The sequence below is a fragment of the Patiria miniata genome, unplaced genomic scaffold (genome assembly GCF_015706575.1).
Source record: "Patiria miniata isolate m_02_andy unplaced genomic scaffold, ASM1570657v1 HiC_scaffold_5, whole genome shotgun sequence".
Taxonomy (NCBI): domain Eukaryota; kingdom Metazoa; phylum Echinodermata; class Asteroidea; order Valvatida; family Asterinidae; genus Patiria; species Patiria miniata.
The window spans coordinates 7,048,526-7,075,940 of NW_024037072.1; the positions used below are offsets into that span (position 1 = coordinate 7,048,526).

The following is a 27,415-nucleotide window of genomic DNA, read 5'->3' on the forward strand; positions in this document are numbered from 1 at the left end:
ACTACAAGATTAATCAACTCAAACTGTTTTCAAAAACTCTGTGTGTCCCTTATCAGTAAGCATAACACCAATATAACATATTTACAAAGAAATAAATGCGAAAAGCACATATCTCTCACAGAAGATACTGTATTTTGACTAATAACAGAATTTCAATGACTGTTGATTAGACATTTGGTTTGTACATATCCCTGAGGGGCTCAAATTCAAATAGCCCTACCCATTCGGCCTTTTGTCAGATTATTTTGTTTGGATGCCTAGTGTATGGCTTGTGGCTTGGACAGTTTGTATGAAAGGCTAAACTGGACAAAACAGTTTTTGGGGACCCTTAAGGGCTTCAAAATAGTTGGCATTCCTGAGGAACTTCCCTTATTGTTTGACGAATGCATGGTACATGTACAATGTACATTGTAAATTGTGCCTGCATTGGTGACATGTCCTTTGTCCTTCTCTAAATGCGTAATAGTTGACTGAAGGTCACTTTCCAAGATTTTCGATTTTCGTTTTAATGCCAGAGTTCACTGTTTTCATCCAGAGAAAATTGTTCCTTTTTCTGACAGCAGATTCAATCTAAATGTACATGTTGGTGTACCGTACCGGTACCTAACCGAGCAAAGTTTGGTGTTCAACATTGTAGGACATTTACACGTAATTGGCAAAGACACACAGAGTATAGAAATCACATTACCCTTGATCACTTACATGTAGGCCTACTCCACTAAAACTGCTGCATAAAAATTGAAGGGACAAGTTTGAGCATGTAAATGTCAGATCAAATTCGTTCATGTTTTGTCTTCATATTTGCTATAATTTGCTCAAATTGAAATCAACTACCCAGTACATGTACATGTACATACATTGTATTCTAAGAAATAGCTTACATGTTGTAAATCAACAGAAATCAAAAGAAATCCTGTTGTTGTAGTGCTGGATTTAGCAAGTTTAATACCGGTATGAACGTGTATTTTTCCAGTTTACATTTTACTTTACAATGTTACATTATTAGCCTGCACTAGTCCTTCTGAATTGAGGCATGCGATTGCATCCTTGGGGACGCCATCACATGACTATAAGCTTCCTGAGAAGTGCTAATAATCGCACGCCTGAATCCCTGTGTACCGCACACCTCATCATGCCATAATATGTACTTAATTAAATACATACATGTAGTTTGTGAAAAAAAGTACATCAGTGAAGAGAAAATGGCTTTACTGTAAACCAAGATGAACATTATTTTAAAAAAATATACCAGAATGGTCATTCCCCGCTTGGACCACACCATCACACGCCTAGAAAAAAATTTGTGTACCTTTTTCCACACGTCTGTGATTTTCAAATCAGAAGGACTGCTACACCCCTTAAATATTCAAAGATACTGAAAGGGAACATACAACATTTGCTTTTTCTGTAATTTTCAGAAATGGGTGGATTTGGGGCGTTAGTATTTGATAGCAAATATTGTTACACTTGACTTGTTTGAAATGTTGTGTATATATGGATGCTAGAAAAACCAAGAAAAACAATCATGTTCCTGAAGTCTGGTTCCCTGGCCCCACTTAACATGAAACAGAACCATTTAGACGTCGGGGAATTGTATGGTCAAAGAATCAGTCTAGCTGTCTTGTACCTGTTCGAACAGGTAGGTGTAATTGACCGAAAACAAAATGCAGACTAACTAAATACGGTAAATTGGGGGCAGTTTTTGAAGGAAAAAAAACCAGTTTTTATCAATGCTGGTCTGCTGACCAGCGTTGGAAATTGATACAAAAATACCACTTTTCTTGAAAATGACAGCGCAACAGGTGCCACGATTTTACAGGATGCTTTAGACTGTCACTCACTAACAGTAACAGTCCAGTAACGAAGGTATTTCATAATAATTTGGTGCATGTAGTTTTGTTTTTCGATGTTTGCAAATGTTGTATTCCCTTGAAGTCAAATCTTTCCATCTTTCCATCTCAACAAATTTCATCTTATAATTATCAAATCTTAACTTACCTATTATCTGGTCTCTTGACGAGTCTGTCAGTAGGTGCTCCCAAGTGACTCTCTGTGATTTATGGACACAGTTATCACTCCGAAAAGAAGGATGATATTGCAGTGACAAATGGCAACTCAATGAAGCAGGATAAATGGTGTTATGGATGTATTTCAGTTCATCACCAACAATGACAAACTACTCCGCAGACCACCAAGTCACCAAGAAGTAAAAACAAGACGTCCTTGAGTTTACACTGTCTTGTTTGAATTGGTTTGTGAAGCAACAACTGTACCAAACACTCATAAATCATCAAACCACTGGCCAACATATGGTACAAATGTGTATGTATGGTGATCGGATCAGGTTCTACAAAGTTGAAAAACTTGCGAATAAAGTCCAAAGAATGACCGCTGGCCAGTACTATTGACCAGTCCACTACTGTACGTAATCCAAACCCAACTCGTTGGTTCAAATTCTGATTTTCAAAGGTCCAAGGAATGTGCGTGGTATACCATACTTCCTACATGTGACACTCTTTCATACTGTGCACCAGCGCACTCTTAAGTTATGCTTCATTGGAGATCTCTGCGTAGGTTCTTTTGTCATAAATCCGCCCTCACTGATTGGGGGCCCCCATAAAAGCAATGCACTCTGCAAGCAGCGCTCCCAACCACTTGTGTCATCACGCATGAGAATGGGGCAGTGCCTGCCAATTGTTGGGGCTGTTTGCGGTAGGGATACCGGGCCTTTTATAACTCTCAGAGCATGGCTAGCCAGAAGCTACACAGACTTGGATCGTTGCATTAGTTAAAAGAACTATTAAAAACTAGTTGTTCTCATGTTCTATAGCAGTTTTATAACCTTCAGACCTATAGATACGTTTGTTGACTTTCAAAGAAAAAAGGAAGTTCGGTTGAAAACACAATGCACACGTAAACTTAAGTACATATCTAAAATGCTGTGGTTAACCATTATGACTGTAAACCAAATTCATTTGACATTTTTTTGGGGGGGAGGGGGGAGTAAAGAAAACCATCAGCCAAATTTACCCAAGTAAGATTACAAAATACAAGAGCTACCTGTGCGTCATGTACATGTACACGTAAACTACCGCTATAAACTATTTTTATCTCTAAATCACAAACATTCAAGGAAAAGTCTGGCACAGGAGCATCCTATTATACACGTTCATTCATGTAAAAACATGTCCCTATTCAAATGCAGACCCTAACCAAGGACACATTTACTTTATAAGTCATGCAGAAATGCTGCATTCAAACCACAAATTGTTTCCGGATTGTGCTTAACAAGCACTGACTCGTTACATGTACAGATGTAGGTGGGTGCTACCGATAGCTTGCTCTATAGGGTGCACTGAACCAATTCAAGCCCCATTGAAAACAGTGTAAAATCAACTATGTTCAGGGCCAAATAACATGCAAGCCGACATCACTGGGGTTTCTCAAACAAAAATTAAATTATTGTCTTGTACTTCATCTTTTCATTTCTTTTTTCAATTTTGGGTAGACTAGCCGATTACATTTTTAAATGTTCACACCAAAACAAAATCACCTCCCGAAAAGTGATAGTTCCCAAGCCTGCATGTACCGGTAGCCGCTTTACAAGTGGCATCCTTCCACTTTCTCAGGCAAATAGGACCCATTTTTCAACCGTAATTTTATCAAGCCTGCCCTCAGATGGAAGCCCAAAAACCAGGGAGTTGATCCTTTGATTTATATCACCCCGACGCAAAAATTCAATCTTATAAGAGTTGATCCTTGGCTACATTTACACAATTCCACCGTTTTTAAAGCCAAACGGTCTCCGTTTTCAAGAGAAACTGTGGGGTTACTTTTTACGCTAATCAGCTCGCGTAGATATTCTCACTTGAATTAATTCACTGCACTCTATAATGGTCTAACATTGTCAGGCTTATTCACATGAAGACATGTTACAGGCACTGACAAGCCGAAACACTTGGGACAATGCTGTGCACAAAAATATAGAAAGCACCAGTTACATATGTACAAGCTTGGGTTTCTGTGGTTTTACTTGGTGAAAAAAATAAACTTGAGAAAATGTAGAAGCTTCAGGTTATGTGTATGACTGAAAGGGAACAATAAACATACAATCGGTGTACACGTACATGTACATGTACATGTATGAACTCGGCGTTTATCAGTATTTATTCATGATTTTTGTGAGAATTCCATGACAACAGCGTCCATGGTTCTCCTTACATCAAAGCATGAGTTGTTTCATGACTTCTGCAGGAAATTCTGAACTAGTTTAAAAGTATATTTCATGGGTTGGAAAGGAATTTTGTCTTACATGTACATGTATGCACGCAAACATGTACACAGAGGTCCTGTTACATGTATGACGACTACAAATGACTACAGTGTGTACATGTAGCGCTCTAACTTGTATTTTAAGCACAGAATCACAATCAAAAGTGCATAATTCTGTAAAATAGCCATGAAGTGGGGCCAGACAGGACAGCCATTGTTATAAAGGGTGGATCATGGAGGATATATGGCTCCGCATACTGCTACACATGGCTGACATTGCTTTCAAATGAATTCACTCAACAAAAGGGGGCCTACCAGTATCTCTAATCTATGGCTGGCTGAACATTTAACCAGATTTCATGACTATGGTTGGTTGACTTTCAAGCCCACCAAAGTCCATTCAGTAGGATTCCTGCATTGTTACTAATCCTCTCACTTGGGAGAAAACATCTGGGAGACTCCTCTTCATTGACTGAATAGGTGACCCATACTGGAATGTCTGAGAGTTATGCAAATTGCAAACATGTTGTCCTCAACTAGGATCGGGATGAACTCTCTTTTCATCGTGTGGCGAAGGAAGAGTGTCGTCAATATGAAAACAAGTGCATGGACATTTACAAGTTAAAGATGGAGTAGATCTTTAGTCATTTGTGCATTACGGTAGTTTCATCTGAAGAAACAAAAGTTCTCAAAATCTAAAGACGGGTGCTTAACAACTAACCTGATGAATTTTTAGCTCTGTGACTCGACTGCTGTATATTCCGAGAAAACATATTCTAGGATTTTGATTTCAATTCAAACGTGGCCGAGTCATATTTTGAATTACGCCCGAAATCAACATCCAGATTCCTCAACACGTTCTCATTCAGCCAATTGCAGCTATGCTATGTCGCGCACTGAACCGAGGAATAACAGCAACAGTGCGCACATGTGCATCCTGTCAACGCTTGCGCACACCCATTTACGGATTCACTGAATTAACCCATCGCGGCAGAATTGCGTCAACGCAGCTTGTGAAATATTGTCCAATTACATGATAGACAAATGGACGCGAAACAAGCAGAATCTGAGACAAACAAAACTTAACGTACACAACTCCAGAGGGTTGTCTAAGGGGCGTGGCTAACTCGCAAATGGCAATAGGTGGATTACAAACCAACTACTAACGGAAATTTCCAAAAATGTGTCACTAGATGCGTCTTTGGAAAGGACCTTCTGTTACAGCTTGCCAGCTAAGGAATAATTTCACAGGGAGTTTAGTGTCATTACTACCTTTAAACCAGACGGGTTTCATTCCTCCATGCTTAAACCAAGTAATAATTTGGTCAAGATACTTTTTGGGTAGCTGCAAATGATCTACTCTACCTTAAACAGTACCACTTGGGTTTCTTGAATGTTTGGGGGTTTTTCAGCATATTGTCCTCTGAGTCACTGAGACTCTTGCGTCTAATATCTCAAGCAGGCAAGTCCTGTCTTGTGTTTAAAAGGATAAAGGACAAGCAATATTCCAAACACAACTTCACCCAAAGAACAGGGGTGTGAGTGACCACTGATATAAATAGCTGAAAACAGCTGGAAAAGGTGCAAAAAAGCTGAAATTTGGAAATCTCCTATGCTTTTGTACACAGCAAGCGAGGGAAAAAAGCTGAAATCCAAAACAAAAAAAAGCTAAAATCAGCTTTAAAGCTGAGATTTCACACCCCTGCAAAGAATGAAACTGTATGTCATTATGCTCCAACTTGGGAACCTGAAAAAAAAATTCTCCAATTACTCTACAGATATTTACTTGACAATATTCAGAGGAAATGCTTAAAAGTCTTACCTTTTTATCTTTTGTGTAGAATCTGCCAAGACTATCAGAGTCTAATACTGTCTATCCCAATTCATGTTCAGCGCTTCTCTCTGGAATTCAAAATACCGTGAGAAAAATTGAGGTGTCATCCTTTCAGATCTAGCTTTAGAACCATATAAACCAGTTATGTAAAACAATCTTTGCAATTTAAGGTTTCATTTCCTTATTCCAGTTTGTTTAGATAAAAGGGTCATTAAAACATTTTATACCTGATAAAAATAATACCGAACATAAACAAAGTCGGATATTTCCGTATACTTACATGTACACATGTAAGTACAATGTACTAGTTTCATTTTCATTGTGACTAGGATGTATGATAGATGTAGATTAACAAAATGCATGTCACAATGTACGGTATGTAAACAATACTAGGAAAATGCTGAAAATTATACGAACATTTTACATGTAATAAAAAACTGGCAAATGTATGTATTGATGCAGCATGCATGTCAGATGTTCCACTTTATTTTTCCCAACCCGTCCAAATTGCTCAAAAAAATAGCACAATTTGCCTTTCATGCATTACGTTCGATTGTTTCCAATAATAACACCGGTCACTCAAAATCCAAAGAAGAATGTTGAAAACCTACGTGTAACTTGTTGAAGTTTCAGCTTGAAATTGCTTTTTCAATATTTTGACTCTGAAGTAAATATTTGACCTTTTTATAAAATCGATCTTGCACAGTATCCCATCCATTGAAAACAGTCAATATCAATGCAAGTCTCCTGCATGAAAGGTCAGTACACTACATGTGCAATTATTTTGGCAGCAAACCAAAAAGTTTCATGAAGTTATTTGCTCTTCTAAATCCAGTGGGTTAAATGGCAATTTTGTATTAGTTGGCTTGGAACCCAATAGAGGGCGCACTTCAAATGGACAGCAGGCTTATAATTTTGGTGGGCGGATCACAGTACTCGTACACCTGTACAGAGAAACGTTTCAACTTACATGTGAATGAATTTCTACTTCATGTACAATGTATGTTTAAATGAGAATAAAAACTGGGGGCTGTCAATGTAAAACAAAGAACATGAACAATTCATTTGATTTAGATTGTGATATCTCTTTCTCTGTCACGTATCTCTTACATATTCCCATACTGTGGTTTGGGCACGTTGACATGACTTTACATACTGTGTTTGTTTATACATTAAATGTCGATTCTGTAATGAGCTTTGATCAGTTATGCTAGAGGCGCATTACAAATTTTTTAAATTATTATTAATTATTATTCAAAACAGAAACTATGTCAAATATGTCCTGAATATACATGTAAACTTGGCTAAGTTTAAAGTACTGTGTATGGAAATACCGTAGTTCAAAGTGCAAATCCCTTCAAGTTCAAAATTTCAATGGTCATTTCATTCATTTTCACTTGCATTACAATACTGTGGCTTTCATTTTTCATTTTTCAAACTTTCATTGTTCCTATTAACGCTATAGTTCACATGTCCACGTACAATGAACTGCCCTTGAGATCAGAATAGAACCAACACGATGTAGCAACAGGTTTCATTTATACAGGACTTTACACAGGACTTAATTAAGCATCACTGGCCATGTATTTTAAATGACAATCAACGGGATAGCCTTGGCCCAATCACGCATGAATAAATAGAAGGCTTAACCGGTGCTTTAAATTGGAAAAATAATGGTAACGCCTTTGGCCTTGTTATTTTGCACTTAGTACATGTATGTATGTGACCCGTTACTTACCACAAAATGAGCATAGAGTCAGACTTTTCAAGAACTGAGATATTTTTATTTCTGGAATCTGCTGAACAAGAGCTTTGTAATTAATTAATGTAACATTTGTGGGTACTGAGCTAAGTTGTTGTCAAGACACTGGGGTTTTTTTGGGCTAAGCTTATTGATTTGAGGTCGTCCTTTTGGCACCTTGTTTCTACATGCAAAATATAAGTGTTCTTGTGAGTTTTTGCTTTAAAGCAGAGAGAAACGTTCATATTATGATCGTAAAGCAACTATTATAAATAGTATACAACATTACAAAGAAATATAATACAGTTTGAAACGACATTGCTATTAGGTGATTTAAGTTTACACGAGGAATTTGGAAATTCTTGAGACATCAGTAAAATATGCAGTGTATTTCGATACATTCGCTGATTATGGGAGGGGCGAAAAACTTGTGAAAACCCTTTTGGGAGAAAAAAACGGGACAATTCCCATCCGGCTCGTTATTATTATTGCAATGAGTTACTGATAAATTAATATGTTAAAGCGATTAAAAAAAGAAGTTTACTTTATTGGCCCCTTTTTCGTAGTTTGGCTACTTAGCTTCTAAGGATCTTCTGTAAGAAAAATCCAACCTATGGTACATTCCTGACTTAATAGAACAACAGCACAGAGTTGACCGAAGACTCCCTCCAAATTAACTCTAACTCCCTAGAGGCATTTTGGCTATGATGAAACCTCAATGATAAATCCTGTAAAATCCTCAAATTGCCTCCATGTAAAAATTGCATACAGCCTCAATTCTGCAATACCCTCCATTATTTCTTAACATGGTCCTTGGAGGGGGTGACCACTGCCTCAATCCTTCAAGATTCTCTGGCAGTCATCGTCAATGTGTTGCGTAGTAGGCACAGCCAGTGGTGTTCTGGAGCAGCTAGTGCGGAGGATTTCAAGTACATGCATAATCTATGCCTAAATTTATGCCAGCTGATCATAAACAACACAAGGGCCGGCCAAAGACCTTGACACAGTGCATCCTCCAAAATCTGCCACACATTCTTGCCATACATGTATGTAGCCTCAATCCTGCAAAAGCCTCCAATTTGCAAAGAGGATTTTGGAAGGGTAGGGTTAATAGCATACGCCAAGTCCAACTGAAACCACACTACAGAATAACCACAGTCTACCACAGCTGTGCCATAGTGCAACAAACTCCCAGTCAGTCAGTGGCGCACCCAGGATTTGTTTTTTTGGGGGGGGGGGGGGCTCAAAACATTTTTTTTACAAATTTGTTAAAAGTTGATTTTTGTTCAAAAAATTTTGCCCTAAATTTTTGGCCGCAGAAAAAAATATGGTTTTTTTTTTGAGGGGCGGCCTATTTTGACGTTGGTGGCGCCACTTACACCTCTATTATACTACTCGAAAACAGGCCACATTCATATCACCAAGGCCAAATCGTGGGACTAAAAAAAAAAAAAATTGACAACCTCTTGGGGGGGGGGGGCTCAAGCCCCCAAGCCCCCCTTGGGTGCGCCACTGCAGTCAGTCACCTTAATACTTGCTCACATTTTCCACTTGTCACGTTTTCTTTCCAGACAGCCCACCAAAGCCTTTTACTAACTTCCTTCCTCCCAGGAAACAAGGCCAGTCGATGGGGGCATCAACATCACCTTATTAAAACCTTTCCTTCCCAAATCAAGAAGAAACCAACGTCTGAAACCGCCCACTCACAGAAGAACTGTCTGTTGCTACGGTAACGCTGTCACATATCGCTTCCTGTAGAACCCTCTCCAAAGTGTGGTTGCCATGTGGACGCATGCTAGCAACGACTTCGCGAGGGCAAACTGATAAAGTATTGATAACCGCTGAATAATCGTAAGTGCCAAGTTGAAAGCTGATGCTGAGAACTGATTACAGAAAGCAATCAACTGCATCAGTTTTTTTTATACTGTGTGTAAATTGTAACTTAGTATTGTGTCTTTGTAATGAAGTCAGATTTTCTTCATTAACCCTCCTGCTATCTGAACAGTCACAGACAGTCAAAAAATCAATCCTCTTGCCCTGACATGCTTTTTACACATGCTAGAAACTAATAGCAACAGTCAGATCATATTTCAAGCAAGCATTGTCACTAGTCAAATTCAGTCAACAGACAAAAGCAGACAAGTGGTAGGCACAGCTGGCTTACATACTGTATATCAATCACCTACAGTCAAAGCATAAACAGTCACAGCCAGTCAAGCCTGCTTTATGTACATGTATGTAGGCTGGGGGCTCTCTTAACTGTTGAAAACAGTCGCTTGATTAATGTTGGCTGAAAGGACAACTTGGCATAGAATGTATTTTTCCACAGGAGGGTTAATCCCCTGTGAAAAAAAATTAAAAAGTGTGATGTTCACCATTCAACCATAACTTCAACAGAGAACACAGCCAAGCCAAGCTTTTTTAACACATTTTACACTAGAAATTACCATACAGGTACATGTAAATGCTACATCACTATACCTAACATACATATTTGTACATAATTTTTTTAATGATCCACCCCCAACCCCAATCTTTTTTAAAAATTATTTCCAACCACACTATGATCAGACTTTTAATTAATGGGAAGTGGAAAGACCTAAATACCTGTGTTCCCCATTAATATGTGCACCATAAAACAAACATTACTCTCGAGAAAATAATTATTTACGAGATCAAGATTTCACTTTGTAAACACAACAGTTATCAAGAACTTTTCCAAAAGGTTTTTAAACCATCAATAAAATTATCGTGTACTTTGCTTTTATCGGTTATCATTTTCCCCAAAATATATTTTTAGCTCGAGCAGAACTCGGTCAAACCTTGGAACTTGATCAGTAACCACTTTGCAAAATGTGGGTACATGTGCCACTGCGGACAATACAAACTGCACAGAACTTGTGATATGACAGGCCATACATTCTGATAACATTGTAAATTGGCCTTTGATTTACAAAATAAACAAATCGAAAGCAGATTAAACAGTGTCTGCACTGACACCAACGGCATGACAGGCTCTTCAGTGATCATGGTGATAGAGTTATGTGTCAAGTAAACACTCTTGACTCTAGCAAGAATGCATCACTCTTCAAGCTGAGTAAACACCGAGATGTGGGACTGTCAACATCAGAGGAATTGCAACAGGTTAAATTCTTGCATAAGTCGGTCATGGATCTTGGAATGAGTCCTGATATTAAAGACGGTAGACCTTGAAATTATTCATTTACATTCTTATGCATGTATCTGTAATAAATTCACACTATATTAAATAGTGGTTCTACAGGGTTTATATGGTGGTTGTTGATTTTTTTTTTTTTTTTGGGGGGGGAAGCGTATTTGTTGAACAAGATGTAAGGTACCATAACCCCCCCCCCCCCCCCCCCGGCACATTTCATTTAGAAGTACAACCCCCTTCGTGCAAATGATTTCTGGATGCATGCCTGGAATGTGCATTTTTGTATGTCAATGTACACTGTACGTACAATGTATCTCGTTCTCATGTAGCCAGATTTTTTTGGAGGGTGGGGTTAGAAATTCTTCACGAAAAAAGGGTGCCAACAAATTTTCTGGCAGGACAATGTGTAAATGTACGCACACTGAATGTACTTTTTGTTTGCAAAACACTTTCCAAAAGGTGCATTGTGGTCTTTGCGATTTTGTCAGTTGCTTAATGTTATGGCATTCTCAAATGGTTGAGGAATGGTTCTTTCCTCAAGGACAATGATGCAGTGAATCCATTCACAAAATCAAACGTGTATTGATCATTATGGACTACAGGGAGTAAGAGACTACCATTACAAACACATTTGTACCATCTTTTGTTAAGACTCAAAGAAATGTCTGATACTACATTCCTTATTTACAACATGCAATACTGTGTACGTACCGTATACATAATGTTTCAAACAGTTAACCTATCAGACATGTATACCAGTACCGGTAGTCTGAGGATCACCCAACGGAGCCCTCTGCAATGCAAATTTTATGCAACCCTGCGCACCAGCCATTCGGAGCCGACTTTAGAACTTGTGACATCATTTCGATCAGAAATGTGGACTAAGCTGTTGATTGGTTAAAGGGAAAATACAACATTTGCAAACATCAAAAAATAAAACTACCAAATCATTTTGAAATACCTTGCTGGACTGTTAGTGAATGACAGTGTAAAGCATCCTGTAAAATCATGGCACCTGGTATACTGTCATTTTCAAGAAAAGTGGTATTTTTGTATCAATTTCCAACGCTGGTCGGCCGACCAGCATTGGAAAAAACTGGCTTTTTTTCAAATACTGGCCCCAATTGACCATCGCACTTGTTTGCAATCGATTACACACCTATGAACAGGTACAAGCCAGCTAGACTGGTTCCCTGACCTTACAATTCCCCAATGTATGTAAACTGCTCTGTTTCTTCTTATATTGAGTCAGGGAACCAGACTACAGGAAACTGATTGTTTTTCTTGGTTTTTATAGCATTTTCGAAACCAAAACCTCAAAAAAGTCAGTGTAACTATATTTGCTATATATTTCCAACCCCCCAATTCCATCCATTTCTGAAAATTACAGCAAAAGCAAATGATGTAATTATATTCCCTTTAACTTGGCTGCCATGTTTTACATGTAAATACAACGGGTTATGAAAGGCCCAATAGAAGGCGCCCACTGAATGGTTAGAATCTCAAGGTCAAGACGCAGGTTTTGCATAATTAATCGCAGAATCTGCTCACATCATAGACCCTTGCTGGGCAAGGGGATTATGCCATAGACTACATGTGTCAGACAATGGCAAGCCCCAAAATCAATTTTTAGTGTTGATGCCAATGCAAACGGTCATGATGGTTAGGAAACCATTGACAAAAAGCGACAAGTGCTTGAAGGACAAACTTGTTTGAAGAAAAAGACACTTCTAGGTTTTATTAAAACAATATACGGTACATGTAATTCATTGGGAGGCGTACAATGTGAAAACATATATTGTACGTACTGCACATGTACCCGTATAGGTACACAATAGGAAATGGTTTGCTATGAATAGGTCTCTGTACATCAACCGTATACTATACTGTCCAGGTTATATTTTGGGTGTGGCAATCAAAAAAGTGAATTGCTAATTATGCTCTTGCAGAGCCGAGGTTATCTGCTTTCCAACAAGCCATCAAACACAATTAACCCACACAGAGTGACTGGTACTGACCAGTATGCATGTACAATGTAGTACCCAAATAACACATGTACTACATTTTGTGTTGTACACTGTATTTATTTCCAGATGAAACCATAAAACCATTGAGTGCACCAGGTGGTTTTGGGTGCTAAATACAAGGAACTGATGGGGTTTACCCTTTAGCACTTGTATGAAATTACATTGTATTTACTCCACCATAAAACATGGCAGGATAGTTGTAGGCACTTTGAGGGCTAATGGGAATAGTGGGATTATGAAAGCATAGAGCCTTGCTCTATAGCCCTTTTCACACTAGAGCCTCTCAACCCGGGTTGAACTCAACCCTGGGTGAACCCAGTGCCGCCCGAGTTGAGTTTTTTATTTTTCAACCCTGCATCGTTTCACACTTGTTTCATGCAAATCAAGCTTATCATGCTCAGTTACTACTGTTTTGGACCCTGGCAAGATTTTCAGCCTGGGTTGAAAATCTCAACCCTGGTCTGGAGCAGGGTTGAGCTCAACCCCGGGCGAAATCAATCTTGGGGTTGACGCAGGGTTGAAATTCTTCAAGTGTGAACCGATGCATGTTTTCAACCCTTTGAAAAGGGCTATTATGATGAGAGCATACATTATTGTAGTCATACATGTACATATTGTAACATCTTAGAGCACATGATTTTTTGTGTGTCTACCTGCTCCGATATAATGCAACATACATGTAGTTGTCTTCAATAATTTTGACAGGGAGAAATCCATTACAAAACTGTCATACACGCTACAAACTTATCATGGCACAGATATGACAGTTTTAAACGAAACAATATTATTCGGGGAAAAAAAAGAGCATTTAAACGTCCACACAGCCATCCTTTAAAATCTGGGTGTTTTTGTGTTATTCTTGCGAGAACCATGTGAGAATGAATTTCGGGGGTCAAAAAAAAAATTGAGCTGTTGAGTACTAGTTGTAAATTCTGCCACATACCAGTGCATTGCATTCTGCGGACGTGTGAGAAACATTATTTGTGTGATAGTGCTGTGTGTATTGGTTACGTCTCGATAGTCCGAAGTACCATTGGTCCGAAGTCCCATTGGTCCGAAGTCCCATTGGTCCGACGTCCCATTGGTCCGACGTCCCATTGGTCCGACGTCCCATTGGTCCGACGTCCCATTGGTCCGACGTCCCATTGGTCCGACGTCCCATTGGTCCGACGTCCCATTGGTCCGACGTCCCATTGTTCCGACGTCCCATTGGTCCGACGGCCCATTGGTCCGACGGCCCAATGGTCCGACGTCCCATTGGTCCGCAGTCCCATTGGTCCGAAACATTATACTATTGCCACTTGTTCAGGTTGACTGACCCTAACCCTAACCCTTACCCTAACACTAATCCTATGGGGCGTCGGACCATTTAGGACCAATTACTTTGGACTAATGGGACTTTGGACCAATGGAACTTCGGTTCAATGGTACTTCGGACCATTGGGACGTCAGACCAATGGGACGTTAATACTACCAATGGAACGAGCAATGGGCCTTCGGACCAATGGGACATCGGACTAATGGGATGTCGGACGAAAGGGACTTCGGACCAATGGGACTTCGGACCAATGGGATTTCGGACTATAAAGACGTCCCGTGTGTATTATGTGACACACACACACACACACCCATACTTGTTTCACATGACTAGTGTGGACTTTCCATTGCTTTCGTGTAGTTAAGAAAAACCAGTGAAAAAACTCATTTTTCTCAAACTGTGAAAACTCTTTCAACCCAATTTTTTTTCTATGATTCCCTTTAGTGTTTCTCTTCATTCTGCTACAGATAAACCTAACCCAAAAATGCCTCTAAACCTGTTTTCCAGAAATGGGGAAACACTGTGTGGACGTGGGGTAAGTCCACACAACGTCGGTGCTACCTACATTATGTGGACGTCTTTTGTTCGGAAGTCCACACTGCGTATGTAAGACAAACTCAAAATGTGTAGCATACATTGATGAGTTTGTCTCTGCATTTAACAGAGTCCCCAATTCCCGAGAGGTCCCCAATTTGGATTCGTGTACAAAACATATGGGAAGTCTTCCTAAAAATTTAGTGTACAAACAAAAGAGGGACAATAGGAGGTCCCCGATTGCAGGCAAATACACACTTAGGTGGCTGGAAATACAATTGTAGGTATGTGTATACCACAAAATGTCCGCCGCGTCTAATGTAAAAAAAACGAGGTTTTGTTTTATATTTTTTTCATGGGAATGGTATGCATTACATGTACCGGTATGTGGGTTAGTTTTCTTTTAACCAGACCTTTGAAATAGGATATAAGTAACCAATCCAAGACTTAAAATTTTCGGGGATTTCTCGCCTAGGGTTGATAACATTGGAACTTCGTACTTTTAGACAATTGTTTTTTAACCTTCACTGCACTATATAAGGGTCATAATCCAACCATAAATCACCTACAATAAAGATAAACCTCCTTCTGAAGTCACAATTGTTGCACTTCAAACAATTCAGCGATAAACGACTGACCTGATTGAGGCAGATATGACAAATCAAAGTTGGAAGAAACATGCCAAGGTCCAGATATTTCTCAAACGGGCAGGCTGTGTGATTTACAATTGGGGTGTTTTCAACAACTACCGTACAATGTACAATTGACCTGCAGTGTGAGTCATCATTGGCAGAATACAATGCAAGTGTCTTCAAATCAAATTCACTGTAAACAAACTGTTAACGCCTCCATACAGTGGTAAGTAAACATGTAAAACAAATTGTCCCATAGAATAGAGGCCTCTTTGTACACTTTAATGATAAAATGATTAAACTCACACACACAATGACACAATGTACCGGCACATGCCAAGATTTGAAATGACAAACTAGACACGTATCACTCTACACAGACTAAGAATGTTCAAAATGTTAGCATGTATGCGTAAATTACACACATTTATTTTAATAAGTACTTTCAAAATTTCTGTCATGACAGAAAAACCCTCCTATGGAAACTTGCATTCTGAGCCACGCTGTTAGTCTAGTTACCGGTACTTGCGTCAATATTGGCCAAGTGACCTGACCCACTGGTTTGTTAAAAGTATATCAGGGGAAATGGAAGGAAACTTTTAAAACAGGAGGAGGGTTAAAAAATGTACATGATATACAAAACATCATCCTTTTTTATTTAGTGTGTTAATTAATGTGTTCACATGTAGTGTATGGCTAAATACATACATGTCTTTTCTTTCATACATTTTCCAGTATTTTTGCTTTGAGTTCACAAATGAATGACAAGCTAACCTCATGGAGAGAATTAACTAGATATTCAGTAATATTCCTTGAAGGGTAAAAATTTCATTTGCTTGCCCACACTCTCCAGTACAAAACAGGCCATTATTCAAGGGTTTCGACAGTCTGACGTAGGCCTACAGTGCCAACGCATCGGACAATGCCTACGCATACTCGTCACAGACCACTGAATTTTTCTAAGGAAATCAGCGAGGAATGCTTTTTTCCCACGTTCTCCTCACACAAAAACATTTTTGTGTGTGTGAAAGAACTGTGGAGGTCATTCAAGGCCGCTTTGTGTGTGTCAAACTATTTCAATTTCTATTTTACATCAGAAATGTGACTCTTACCGGATAAAGCTTATCGGAATGAAGAACGATTTGGTGAATCTCTTCTTCATTTAAATATGAATGTATTCTATAAATATTGGCCAATCAGAATTAAGATTTCAAGCAAATGCCTCCAACACTGACAATGACATGGCATCTTTTTTAATAAATTGGGAAGGAGAGGAACCATGAATTTAAGGGCAGGGTTTTGATTTTTTTAGGGAAATTTGGGAGTAAAATGACGATGACAACAAAACGCAATTCACGAAAATATAAAAGGTTGCGATGACACCGCGCGATGTACCCTAAACGCGCAAGTCGTGCTGCAGGGCACCAACCATGCCAACCGACCCGAAAACCGTATAGGAAAATCGTGATTTCTACCCCAAGAAACTGTTCAAAAATTACCAAAAAGGTGTCATTACATTGAGAGAAGTCTGCTTTAGGTTGGCAATGTAATTTTTTTAGTAATAAAAAGGCAGTGTATATTTTGCCGGAGACGGCAAACCTTTAGTAAACGTTAGTTTGCCGGATGTGCACTGAACATGCGCAGTTACTGTTTTTTTGTACTTACAACATTTTCCGGTGACAAGTTTTAGTCTGGCTCCATGCCAAAATTATCGTTGTTACCTCGTATTCACAAGATGGGATTCAGACCATTTTATAATTTCGGACTTTATTTCCCTTTTAAAAAAAATCCTCCAGAGCCACAAATTTGAAAAAGAAAATGTAATACTCTGCAAAAATGTTTGAGACATGTTAAAATAATAAAAGAAGAATATTCTTATTTATTTGGGGATGAGAAAAAAGAAACTTAAAAATGTGGTGCGGTCGGAATCGAACGCGAGTCATTCCGTTTACTAGAGCCTTTGCTTAACCACTACACCATACGTGCTACACACTTTTGGTGGGAATTTAATACATATTATAATTCAGCCCTATTTTAAAGAGTACAGCGCCCTCTGTTGATATGGATTACCGCCGGCAAACCTTTTGTAATCGTTAGTTTGCCGTCATTACCTCCGGCAAAATATCCACTACCTAATAAAAAAATCTTGATTCTAATTTGATCGTAACAAAACAGGGGCCCTACACTGCACAATAGCCTTTCTATTGTAGACCTCAGGATCAAATGTTTACAATACAAAGGTGATCTGTCCGTAGCTTTAACTCCAGCTCCAATGCTCATCAGGAAGTTACATGTGAATTTCTGACGAGCATGTCACATTGACAGCTGGAGTTTATAGTATACTCAAACTAATTTGTCCAGATTTTTATAACTAGTAATAGTATTAAACTATAAGGTTCTACTGTAATCATGGTAATTTTTCTTCGTCTCTGTAGTAGGCTACGTACCAAGTAATACATGTAATACAACAATGTATGATGATAAATTACATACAGTAGGGCCTACATGTAAATAAATTATCATTCGTATTATATGAACCAACCTAGAGCTGGCATTAAAACCTTACGTTTGTTTCTTTTCAACTTGTAAAATTGCACTAAGTTTTGTACAATATAGGCCTACTCCTTGCCAAAAAATTCTTCAACCACCACACACCATGGATGCCGCGTTCACGTACACAGTCACTACACAGTTCACATTTCGATTACACCGATTAAACACTGACTTACCTTTGATTTTGTAGAATTCGCTAATTTCCTCAAGTTTAAACCACCTCAGAAGAGAGTTCTGACCGACGAATTTACCGTACAGGCCGACGAAAAATGTGACATGTTTTTGAAAAGGGTCAAACCGCACAAAGCGTGCAACAAAGCTCGTCACGCATCATTGCGTTGACGTTAAATCGCTCAATATGAAAAAAGGCCTTGCACGCAGGCCTAAGGCACTGCACTACGTGCATGGGTAACGTAAACGATTGTGTACATTTTGGATTTAGATGGCTGTTACTTTGCCAGTGGGGCAACCAACATTATCGATCTACAGGTGGTCAGGAAATTTAGGGATCAGCGCTCAGCTGCTGGTCTTGATATGCATATAGGTACGGTACTCGTGATGGCCTGATGGGACGGAAAATATTAACTTGCATGAAAACAATTTAGAGGATCCGGATCCCTTCCAAAACTAAAAGTTTTATTGCCCCTCTGTACCGTTGTTACATCTACCCGTATTTTTGGCCCCGTGAGATTTTCATTCATTTCATTTATTATTTCTCAGGTAAGAACACACACGTAAACACAGAATACAATACAAACATTTAAGGTAACAAGCCAGTGTAACAAAAATACAAAGAACAAAAAAAAATTAATAAAAATATTGATAACATCCCTGAAGGATTGCCAAAAGCGAACTTAATCACTTTCTGGGGGCTCTCCCTAAAATGCAATCAAGTACAAAGAAAACAGAAACATATGCATGTTCATAAAGAAAATACCCAATCCCATCGAAAAAAATATTGCTCTTAGAAAACCAAACAAACCACCCCCATTATTAAGACCAAGGCAATGCATGACTGGAATATCAAATTTACAATGCCTACATTCATGGCAACAGATAAGACAATTGACAAGTAGATCGAACAATAAGTATCTGTACACATAAAAAGACTATATAAATTGATTAAAACTTTAAAAAATAATTCATCTTGATTTAATCCTAAATTTTGAAGATGCTGTTTTTCAAATGATGACGGTAATTGTGTTTCAAAGGTCTGGTCCTAAAAGAAGCAGAATGTACTTAGGGACATAATATTGTTCAAAATAAATAAATAAAATTGCCCAAAGTGCGTGATAAGTTTTGGGATGAAGCTGGTATATTTTATACTGTATCAAATTTAAATGTTCTCTCAATATACACCATACCAAGATTACAAAAACCGCAAAAAGTAAAAAGTACTCAATTATGAACAATATCACAGGGCTCTTTGAAACTGCAATTTATTATATATATTTTTAAACTAGTTTAATTAGACTTGTATAGCAGAGCCAGAGCGTATTATTTTTACAATATTAATGGCGCCCTCTGTTGATTGATAATTCTTCTTAAAATTTGTGGTCGTTCAGTATGGCGCCCTCTACTCTTGCAGAGAGCGATTTTTTGCATTAGGAATTGCGCCCTCTGTTGTTTGATAAGTCTTCTTAAATGTTGTGGTTGTTCAGTATGGCGCCCTCTATCCGATGCCGTTTTAAAAGGATGGGGATGCTTTGAATAACGCCCAGCGCTCTTGGTTTTGATTTATCAATAATAATTATAGATTCTTACCAAAATTAACTGTTTGTATTAAGGACTCATAACTGTTTTTTATGTTCCAGAGCGCGCATTGATGAAAATTATCCTCTAAAAACTGAGGAGTGAAAGTTACAGAAAAAATACTTCTTCCCTTCTTTTCGGTTGGTTCTGAGGTCAGGTATGTTGTCGGGATACATTAAATGGTACCTGCAAGAGAAATGAAAAAGTTTAGAAATCAGTGTTGTGTCGGAGGACATCTTGGAGAAATTTAACTTATCCAAAAATTAATTGAAAACAAAAACATTACACTTTTTTTTTAAATTTTAGATGAAGATTTTCCTTTAAAGTTTACTTCAGTTAAAAAAAAAAAAAAAGAAAGAAGAAATACCGTTTGTGTGCTTCTGACTTGTATCGGAGGCCAAGTTTATGTGGAGTACGGGAACCAGTGGTTGGTAGGCAATCAGCCAATGGAGCTGGTGGCAGTACCAGCGATGGTTTACGGAAGCTCGGTGGTATAAGAAAGGGTTGGTCAATGGTCTGATTGGTCCGAACCACGGGAAGTTTGATGCCTGAATTCTTCACTACGTCAGTTGCTCGGCAACAAGATGCAATCCCATTGGCCGACGCAGTGCCATCTTGTCTCTGATTGGTTGAATAATGCTGCCCGTCTGCATGATGTAACTTTGGCATTCTCTCTTTCAAAAACGCATCTTGTGATTTCAGGGAGGCAACTAAGGTAGGAGCGCGCCCTCTGCCCTGACCATGAGCAAGGTTGCCCTTGAATTGTTTGGCAAGTCTAGCTCTGGCAGACAGAAGTCGCGGTGGTTTCGTTTCTGCGGTTGGTCCCGTAACGCCATAGTACGCAGGCTGTGATTGGGTAATATCGGCTCGTTCGACCAACTGACAACCATTGATGCTATCGATGACGTAACTGTCACCAGGAGGCCAGCGTGGACCGACGCCTGCCATTGGTTTATTCGGTATGACCTTCATTTGATGAAAAGTTTCGTCCATGATCTGTGGGGCGTCATTGAAGGTAACGCTCTTGGTGGAAGTTTTCTTGAGGAGACTCGAATTAGATTCTGACTTGTCAGGAGCATCTTTGACACCATCCCTTGTTTCTTCATCTGATACTTCTTCGTTTTCTTTCTCCTCATCTTCACTGTCCTCAGTATCGTCTTCATCATCTGCGTCATTTGTCTGTCCTGCATCAGTGCCGTCTTCTGAATCAGGCACGTCTGGCATCGGCTGGTCGAGTTTTTGGCAGGAACAGTAGTTGCGGTATGAATCCACGTAACGTGTCGTCTGATAGAGTTTCTTGTTGAGATCAAGAAGTGCCTTCTGGGTCGCCTTTCCAAGCGGCTTTATAAATGAATAGGAAGAGAAATCCAAGATAGAACATGAAACACCTCATTTGTATCTATTAATAATATTGAAATACTGTGATGGTTGAAGAACGATGTCATACACGTATTTCCTTGCGAATTTTTTTTTTGCTGCTAACACCCGTTTCAGACTGGCGTTCTCGGGCCGAGCCAATATGACAAATAATTCCCAAGATTTGAATTAAGTTCAACTTATAAACCGAAAAAAATGGAGCGGCTTTAGCCGCGCAAGTCGTCAAAAGACCGACTGTTACTAGAGTTGTTCCGAAAGGTTCTAGCGTATAGTTAATAATAGTTCACATGTCTGAACCCCAAAAGATCCGAGTCGCCCGGTACTTTTCGTTCGGCACAACACAGGAACGTCCGGCTGCAATGGACGTCAGCCAACTTTCTTTTATAAAGTTTTGAGAAGTTATGTACAACACGCTCACCTGTGCTTTGAAGCTCCTGAAATTACACGCTGACTCTGCAAAAAAAGAAGGATGAATTATACAAAATATAGTAGCCTAGTCTTCATAAAGAGTAAAGAAACAGTGTCCTAGCCGCCTCTGATATTAAAGCATGCAGCTGAAATAAGTATGCTTAAATTTTCCATACAAAGAGCATGATGGGATTCGACTCATAAAAATCCAGTTGGCCAGGCGCCACGTTTTGATTTCCGCGTATAAGACATTACTCTTTATGACAATTGAACAACGACCCAGTGAAATCCAATTTCAAAAGGCTTCATGATTATTTTCGTCATCAGCAATGCACTGTGAAGTCTCCTCTCAATGCCCCGTACGACTTCGGCTTTCGGTTACGAAGGGCTAGTAAAGTAAGTGGAAAGATATAAAGAGGATGGTAGCGGGTTTGGACATTTTTTTTCGCTGGTTCAATTTCTTTTGTGTATTTAAATTCTTTTAAATCATTCTTGTATCGTCACCAAGGGTTCCTCGTGAAATACAAAGGGACTCCAGCTCAGAAGGCTTAAGAAGCCCATAGACGGACGATGATGAAGAACGTGTTCAGTTTTAAAGGTCGGTATATAGGATATATAAAGTTTAATAAAGTTTACGAAATCTCACAAGGACTGAAAACTTTGTCGGCCTGAGAGAGATTCAATCTGTATTGAGGAGGTGCAAGGAAGGCGAGCAAAGTACCACAGTGCAAAGCCAACTAATTCGTAAGTCAGCCAACTTGGCTGGATTGGTATAGTGGTGAAATTAAAAGAAAAAAAATAAATTGCAGGACCTTGGTTAATTAAAGGGGTATATAAGAATGTACCTCGGTCTTGCTGCGATGGTTCTGGTTTGATAGAAGGGAAGACCTCGAATATTGAGCGGTGAGTCCCGTAAGCTTGGCTGTTGGGCCAGGGGTCCTCTCGCTGCCAATTAAGCCTTGGAGGAAACAACAACCCAACATTTACAACCAAAAAGTCCTGGGTAAATTAAGAATGTTTAACCAATTTTATGTTCAATACACTTGATATAATAAAGGTTCATGAGACAAATTGTTCACTTCAAGATGTTTTCAATGATGGCGTAAGTACTTACCCGCTGATGTCTGTTTGAAGTGGAGGTGGAAGTCTATGGATAAAAAGAACAGAAAAAAAACGAACTGAAAGAAATGTTAGACTGACGACTTTCATGTTTCACACATTATCTGTTGCAGCAACTGATAGACTTATTCACAATTGCAAGGGCGTTGAATTTGGTTGGGATGGACCGGCCTAAAAGAATGTTAAAGGCAGTCTAGCAAAATAAGTACAAATCGAAATTTCTTAGAATTGGTTGGTGATACATGCACAATGTTTATAAAATGTGCTAACGAAAACTTCGTATTTTCTCCGCATATGCTTACATCTGATCATTGATTCGGCACTCGCTGAGGTGAAGTTGTGTCAGTCGATACGGTTGAATTTCGGCCAAACTGAAGAGAAAAGTATAAAATTATGGATCGGACAGTGAAATTGGTTTTAATTTAATCAAACTTTTTTTCTCGAAACAAAACTGACGATAAACTGCTCCGGAGAAACAAATTTCGGCTACGGAACACTGAATATCTCAGGCAGACCGAGGGTAGGGAGGGGGAGGTAAGGGGAAGATTTAAACCGTAACCGGAACCCCCAACAGACTATTTCAAATTAACATCGACACAGAGGTCCTTAGTTCTCCCTCTTGTGACGAGGAGTGAAAAAAATAAAGCCCTCGTATTATGGCCTCTATCTGAGAGCTTCATTTTGACTCTAATTTCAAATGTCTATATTAACTTCATAATTAAAAGCAATTACCTAAAGTTTAGCAAACAATGTCCATAATGCACAATCGGCACAAGAATCAAAATGATAAAAATATATTTTTTATAAGATTTTCATAAATTAAACAAACGTTCTCACGTACTATTTGCTGAATCCACTCCGGTAATGTCTATGACTTCTGGTAACTTCCAAATCTCTCACTCGCTGCCGACCAATGAAAGCCAAGTCTCCGATCCCGCCATACTCCGTCAAGGGTCCGCCCCAGTACTTCCCGCCAAACGGTAGCGCGTCTTGCTGGAATGTCCTGAATACAGGCAAGGGGCGATAATTCACAGAGCGAACCATGATCGAGAGGTATAACTGAACCGAAGACGTTTATGAGAAAGTTACTGAAATCCTAAATCTCAAAAGTTGCCACTATGGCTCCATGGTATAGCCTTGGTCTACGTCTTCAGACCAATGAGACCTATATTTTGTCCTTACAATGAGAATTTAAACTGACAGTAATTTATAGAATACAAATTCAAATTTCCTTTCCCAAAAGTTTCAATAGCGGGTGCATGTAAAACGAATTCTCAGACTTAACAATTCACGCCTAATTAAACTTGCACAACATGAAGGCCGTTCATTTGATGTAGTCTACAATAAACTTGAGCTTGCTAAAAAATACAACAACATTTTTAATATGGCGTCAGTTACGTTAGCAAACAACAAGTATTAAAAATTTCGAATATTTATCTTATCTATTTGTGGGGGAGAGTGGCGTATGTGTTCTTGTACAAACCCAATAGTTGGCAATGTAACTCTTGGCTCTCTGTATGGAGTGAACAGATCGGTTGACTGCACGGTTCGTGAGACATTTATAGTCTGGGTTGAGGATGGAATGTTATCCTCGCTGACTGGGCCCATCTTGCCCAACCCCCCATCAGAACCCCAAAGGTTCCGATTTTGCAATTCAAAAATTCCAATTCTTTCGTACAAGGAAGCTACACTGAAAAGCTTCAAGAATTCACGTGCGCACGCCTCAAGAATCCAGCGCACACTGCATACACGTGCACTGCGTTCATGGTCAAAACCGTTTCTGTTGTCTCGAGAATTTCTGCGTGCGTGTGTTCTCTGGAATGATTATGACGTCACATTTCATTTGCATTCTATTGTTTTACGCATTACGTGCGTAACAATTAATGTGAACGACTTATAAAAAAAATATTAGTGACGTAAACAAAATTTTATTCTAGTATTGTTTAAATTAATAATAAGAAAACAATTGTATGATAAAGCTAATCCAATTAACAGCCCTTAATTTTATTGTCTCGATCGTTTAGGCGTGAAATAAAATTGAGATATCCAACCTCAGTATGTTTGAACGAGCGCAGCACACTGCACACTAGAAACTTCTGAACTTTCTGAAACGTTGCCAGCGGTTACCACGCTTGCATGCGTAATGAGGACGCGCAGAGACCGGACAACAATCGGCCAGCGTTGGTTTATTCAATGCGTTTCGCTTGTTGGTTCTTCACAAAACAACTTGATGTACACTGTACAAGGTCGGCCTCCCGCGAGTTTTTATTGGGGATCAATATTTGTACAATAAGTTGTCTTGTCATTACATCACGGCTAGCAACTAGACCCCCCTTACTGTCAACGAAACGGTAGAGGACTACGTGTGGAGAGCGAAGTTACACCACCTTCGCTGCCGCACTGGACGGTTTTTGCCGGTCAAATCTGACATCTTCCACCGGAAATGAGGGCAGGACGGGACTAGCACACAAGACTTCAACCAAGTTCCTGAAAAAGTTGACTTTTCAGACTCAATCCACCCTGGTTGACTTCATTGCCAGATTTGGTAAGGCTGTATGTGTGTGCAGACCTGCGTGCGTGTGCAGTGAGGTGGAAAAACCTACAGCCGTGCCGTACCGTACCGTACATCGCTTTGAGGCATCTTTTGCATTCAGCAAAAACAACAAACCGACCATCAACCATGCCTAACTCCGGCTACCAGGGCCTCATCAACCAGCACTTCTACGGCGAGAACAAGGCGGACGTCTTCCCTCCGGGGGAGAAGTACGGGCAGACCAACTTGCCGTGCCCGGCTTTCTGGCACGCGTACATCGGGGGCAGCGGGCCATCTGCGCGTCACGGTGGCGGTTCACGCAACAAGTACTCCCGTCACCTCAACTTGAGTGACCCGCTGTCGGGGGTTGGGCTTCCGGCGTCGCCAGTTGGTGGCGAACTTCACTCCAGCATGAAGGGGTCGCTGAGTTCAGAGGTACATTTTTACTGGATTAAGCATTCGAGTTAGTGTTTTTGCTGGTACCAGAGTGCCAGCCTATATAATTATAGTCAGTCTTATGTATACCTGACTGATTGACTGACTTCCTAACTGACTCACTCACCGACTGTCATTTGTGAGCCGGGAGTGCTATCGTATAGGGGTACCACGTCACGCCAATGATTGACCTAAATCCGGCCCATTGTTTAGACCAGGTGCACGGAAACATTTTCATTGAAGAGCCATTCTGATTCAATCAAATAGAATTATTGTGTGCATTATAGTAAGACCACCTTTCCAAGGCTTGCCTTGACGTCCGCGTCAGATAACCAATAGTCATCACAAGTCCTGTTTGAAAAAACACACCAAATTTTCTGGACAGTTACAGGGTTTTCATCCTCCATTTGTTTCAAATTCTATACTTCCATACCAGGTTCCATATGAAGCCCCCATCGCACGGTCCAACTGCCTCTTCGTTCAAGGGGGGATCAAGTCCAATTCGGTGGCCCCGTTCGCCACCCTGGCCAAGCCCACCTGTGGCTGGTTCTTCTCTCGGGGTACGGACCACAAGAAACGACGGCACGGCATTCCGTCAGCAGACCTGGTCAAGTGGAGATACTACGTCAAGTAAACGGAGAACACCAAATAACATTGCATTAAAAAATCACATTTTTGGGGTTTAATTTGGTTTATTTTCACTGTTAAAACACTCATATTATATGTAAATATTCACAAAATATAAACTACAGCACTTTTTACTTACAAATTTGGTCACGTGGAGATATCAAGTAAACAGCGAACAACAAACCTTGCACGCATAAAATCATTTTGTTTGTGTTGTTTGGCTAATTTTCATTGTTAAAACCCTATTGGTATATTTTGCAATTACTGCCAAGTAAACTACAGCATTAATTTTGCTTTTACAAATTTTTAGTACACTCTTTTCAACAGATATACACTAAAGAAAGAACGGACATTTTGTTTAGGTTAATTTCACCTTCAACATATATAATTTGTAAATACTCACAAAGTAGACTGCAGCATTTTGCGTTTTCAGTTTTTTGTTACACTCTATATTTGACAATCAATACGGAGATACTGCTTTGATTTCGTACAATATACAATTCATAATGTGACCATTTAGATGGACACACACACGTGAAGTAACGACACAGAATTATTATCAAAGTTATACCATAACAAACTCTGTTGTGCTATATTTATTTAAGAACCAACTGTAAGTTTCACCTTCAAATTAATAATTCTGGAAGAAATATCTTACTCTGAGCAAAGTCTCCCAATTTTCTGACGGATGGAATATCCCCCACTGTGACTTTATCACGATATCTTCCAAAGAAAATGAAGACCCGATATTGATTAATTATCTAAACATTTGGACAATCTGTGTTTCAGTTGAACTTTGATATCAAGTTAATGTTTATGTAGCCTATGACGGTGTTTTTGTTCTTTTGAAACCAGACCTGCAGTTTGCTGCCTGATAAACCCTTTTACTGAAGCACAACAGATCATTAGTAGACTTTCCAGTAGTCCGAATTCAGCCATACGAACAAACGAACGTGATTTCTTTTTTTAATTGTTCATCATGTTCAATATTATTTGAACGTACCGTCACATTCATTAGACATCTTTACTGTTATTTTCTGGTTTTCCAACTTGTAAATAAATGTAATTCCGATGATAA

At 39.3% G+C, this 27,415-nt stretch overlaps 3 protein-coding genes across 4 annotated transcripts in view; 1 reads left to right on the plus strand and 2 right to left on the minus strand.

The window, feature by feature from the left end:
* LOC119741819 (protein shank-like) overlaps positions 1–18,444 on the minus strand; it is a 61,965-nt gene extending 43,521 nt beyond the window's left edge. The window contains exons 1-2 of one of the 2 annotated variants that reach the window (XM_038217724.1): positions 18,263–18,444; positions 6,095–6,174 (exon numbers count right to left, since the gene is read on the minus strand). The gene's annotated coding sequence lies outside the window, so the exon portion shown is untranslated. Of the gene's footprint in view, positions 1–1,998; positions 2,644–6,094; positions 6,175–18,262 lie in introns of those variants that run through there. The other variant, XM_038217721.1, reaches the window with a different exon arrangement.
* Positions 18,445–18,771: 327 nt separating this feature from the next.
* On the minus strand, positions 18,772–24,537 carry LOC119741483. Its single transcript, XM_038217244.1, has 8 exons — positions 24,226–24,537; positions 23,584–23,745; positions 23,045–23,113; positions 22,738–22,770; positions 22,469–22,581; positions 21,634–21,668; positions 20,206–21,179; positions 18,772–20,024 (listed from the first exon to the last, which is right to left on the minus strand). The coding sequence occupies exons 1-8, from the start codon at positions 24,348–24,350 to the stop codon at positions 19,919–19,921; spliced, it is 1,617 nt and encodes a 538-aa protein (XP_038073172.1). The 5' UTR covers positions 24,351–24,537; the 3' UTR covers positions 18,772–19,918.
* A 354-nt stretch (positions 24,538–24,891) lies between these two features.
* LOC119741482 lies at positions 24,892–27,415 on the plus strand. The gene is made up of 2 exons (XM_038217243.1): positions 24,892–25,710; positions 26,147–27,415. Exons 1-2 carry the CDS (start codon positions 25,423–25,425, stop codon positions 26,342–26,344), a joined length of 486 nt encoding a protein of 161 aa, XP_038073171.1. The 5' UTR covers positions 24,892–25,422; the 3' UTR covers positions 26,345–27,415.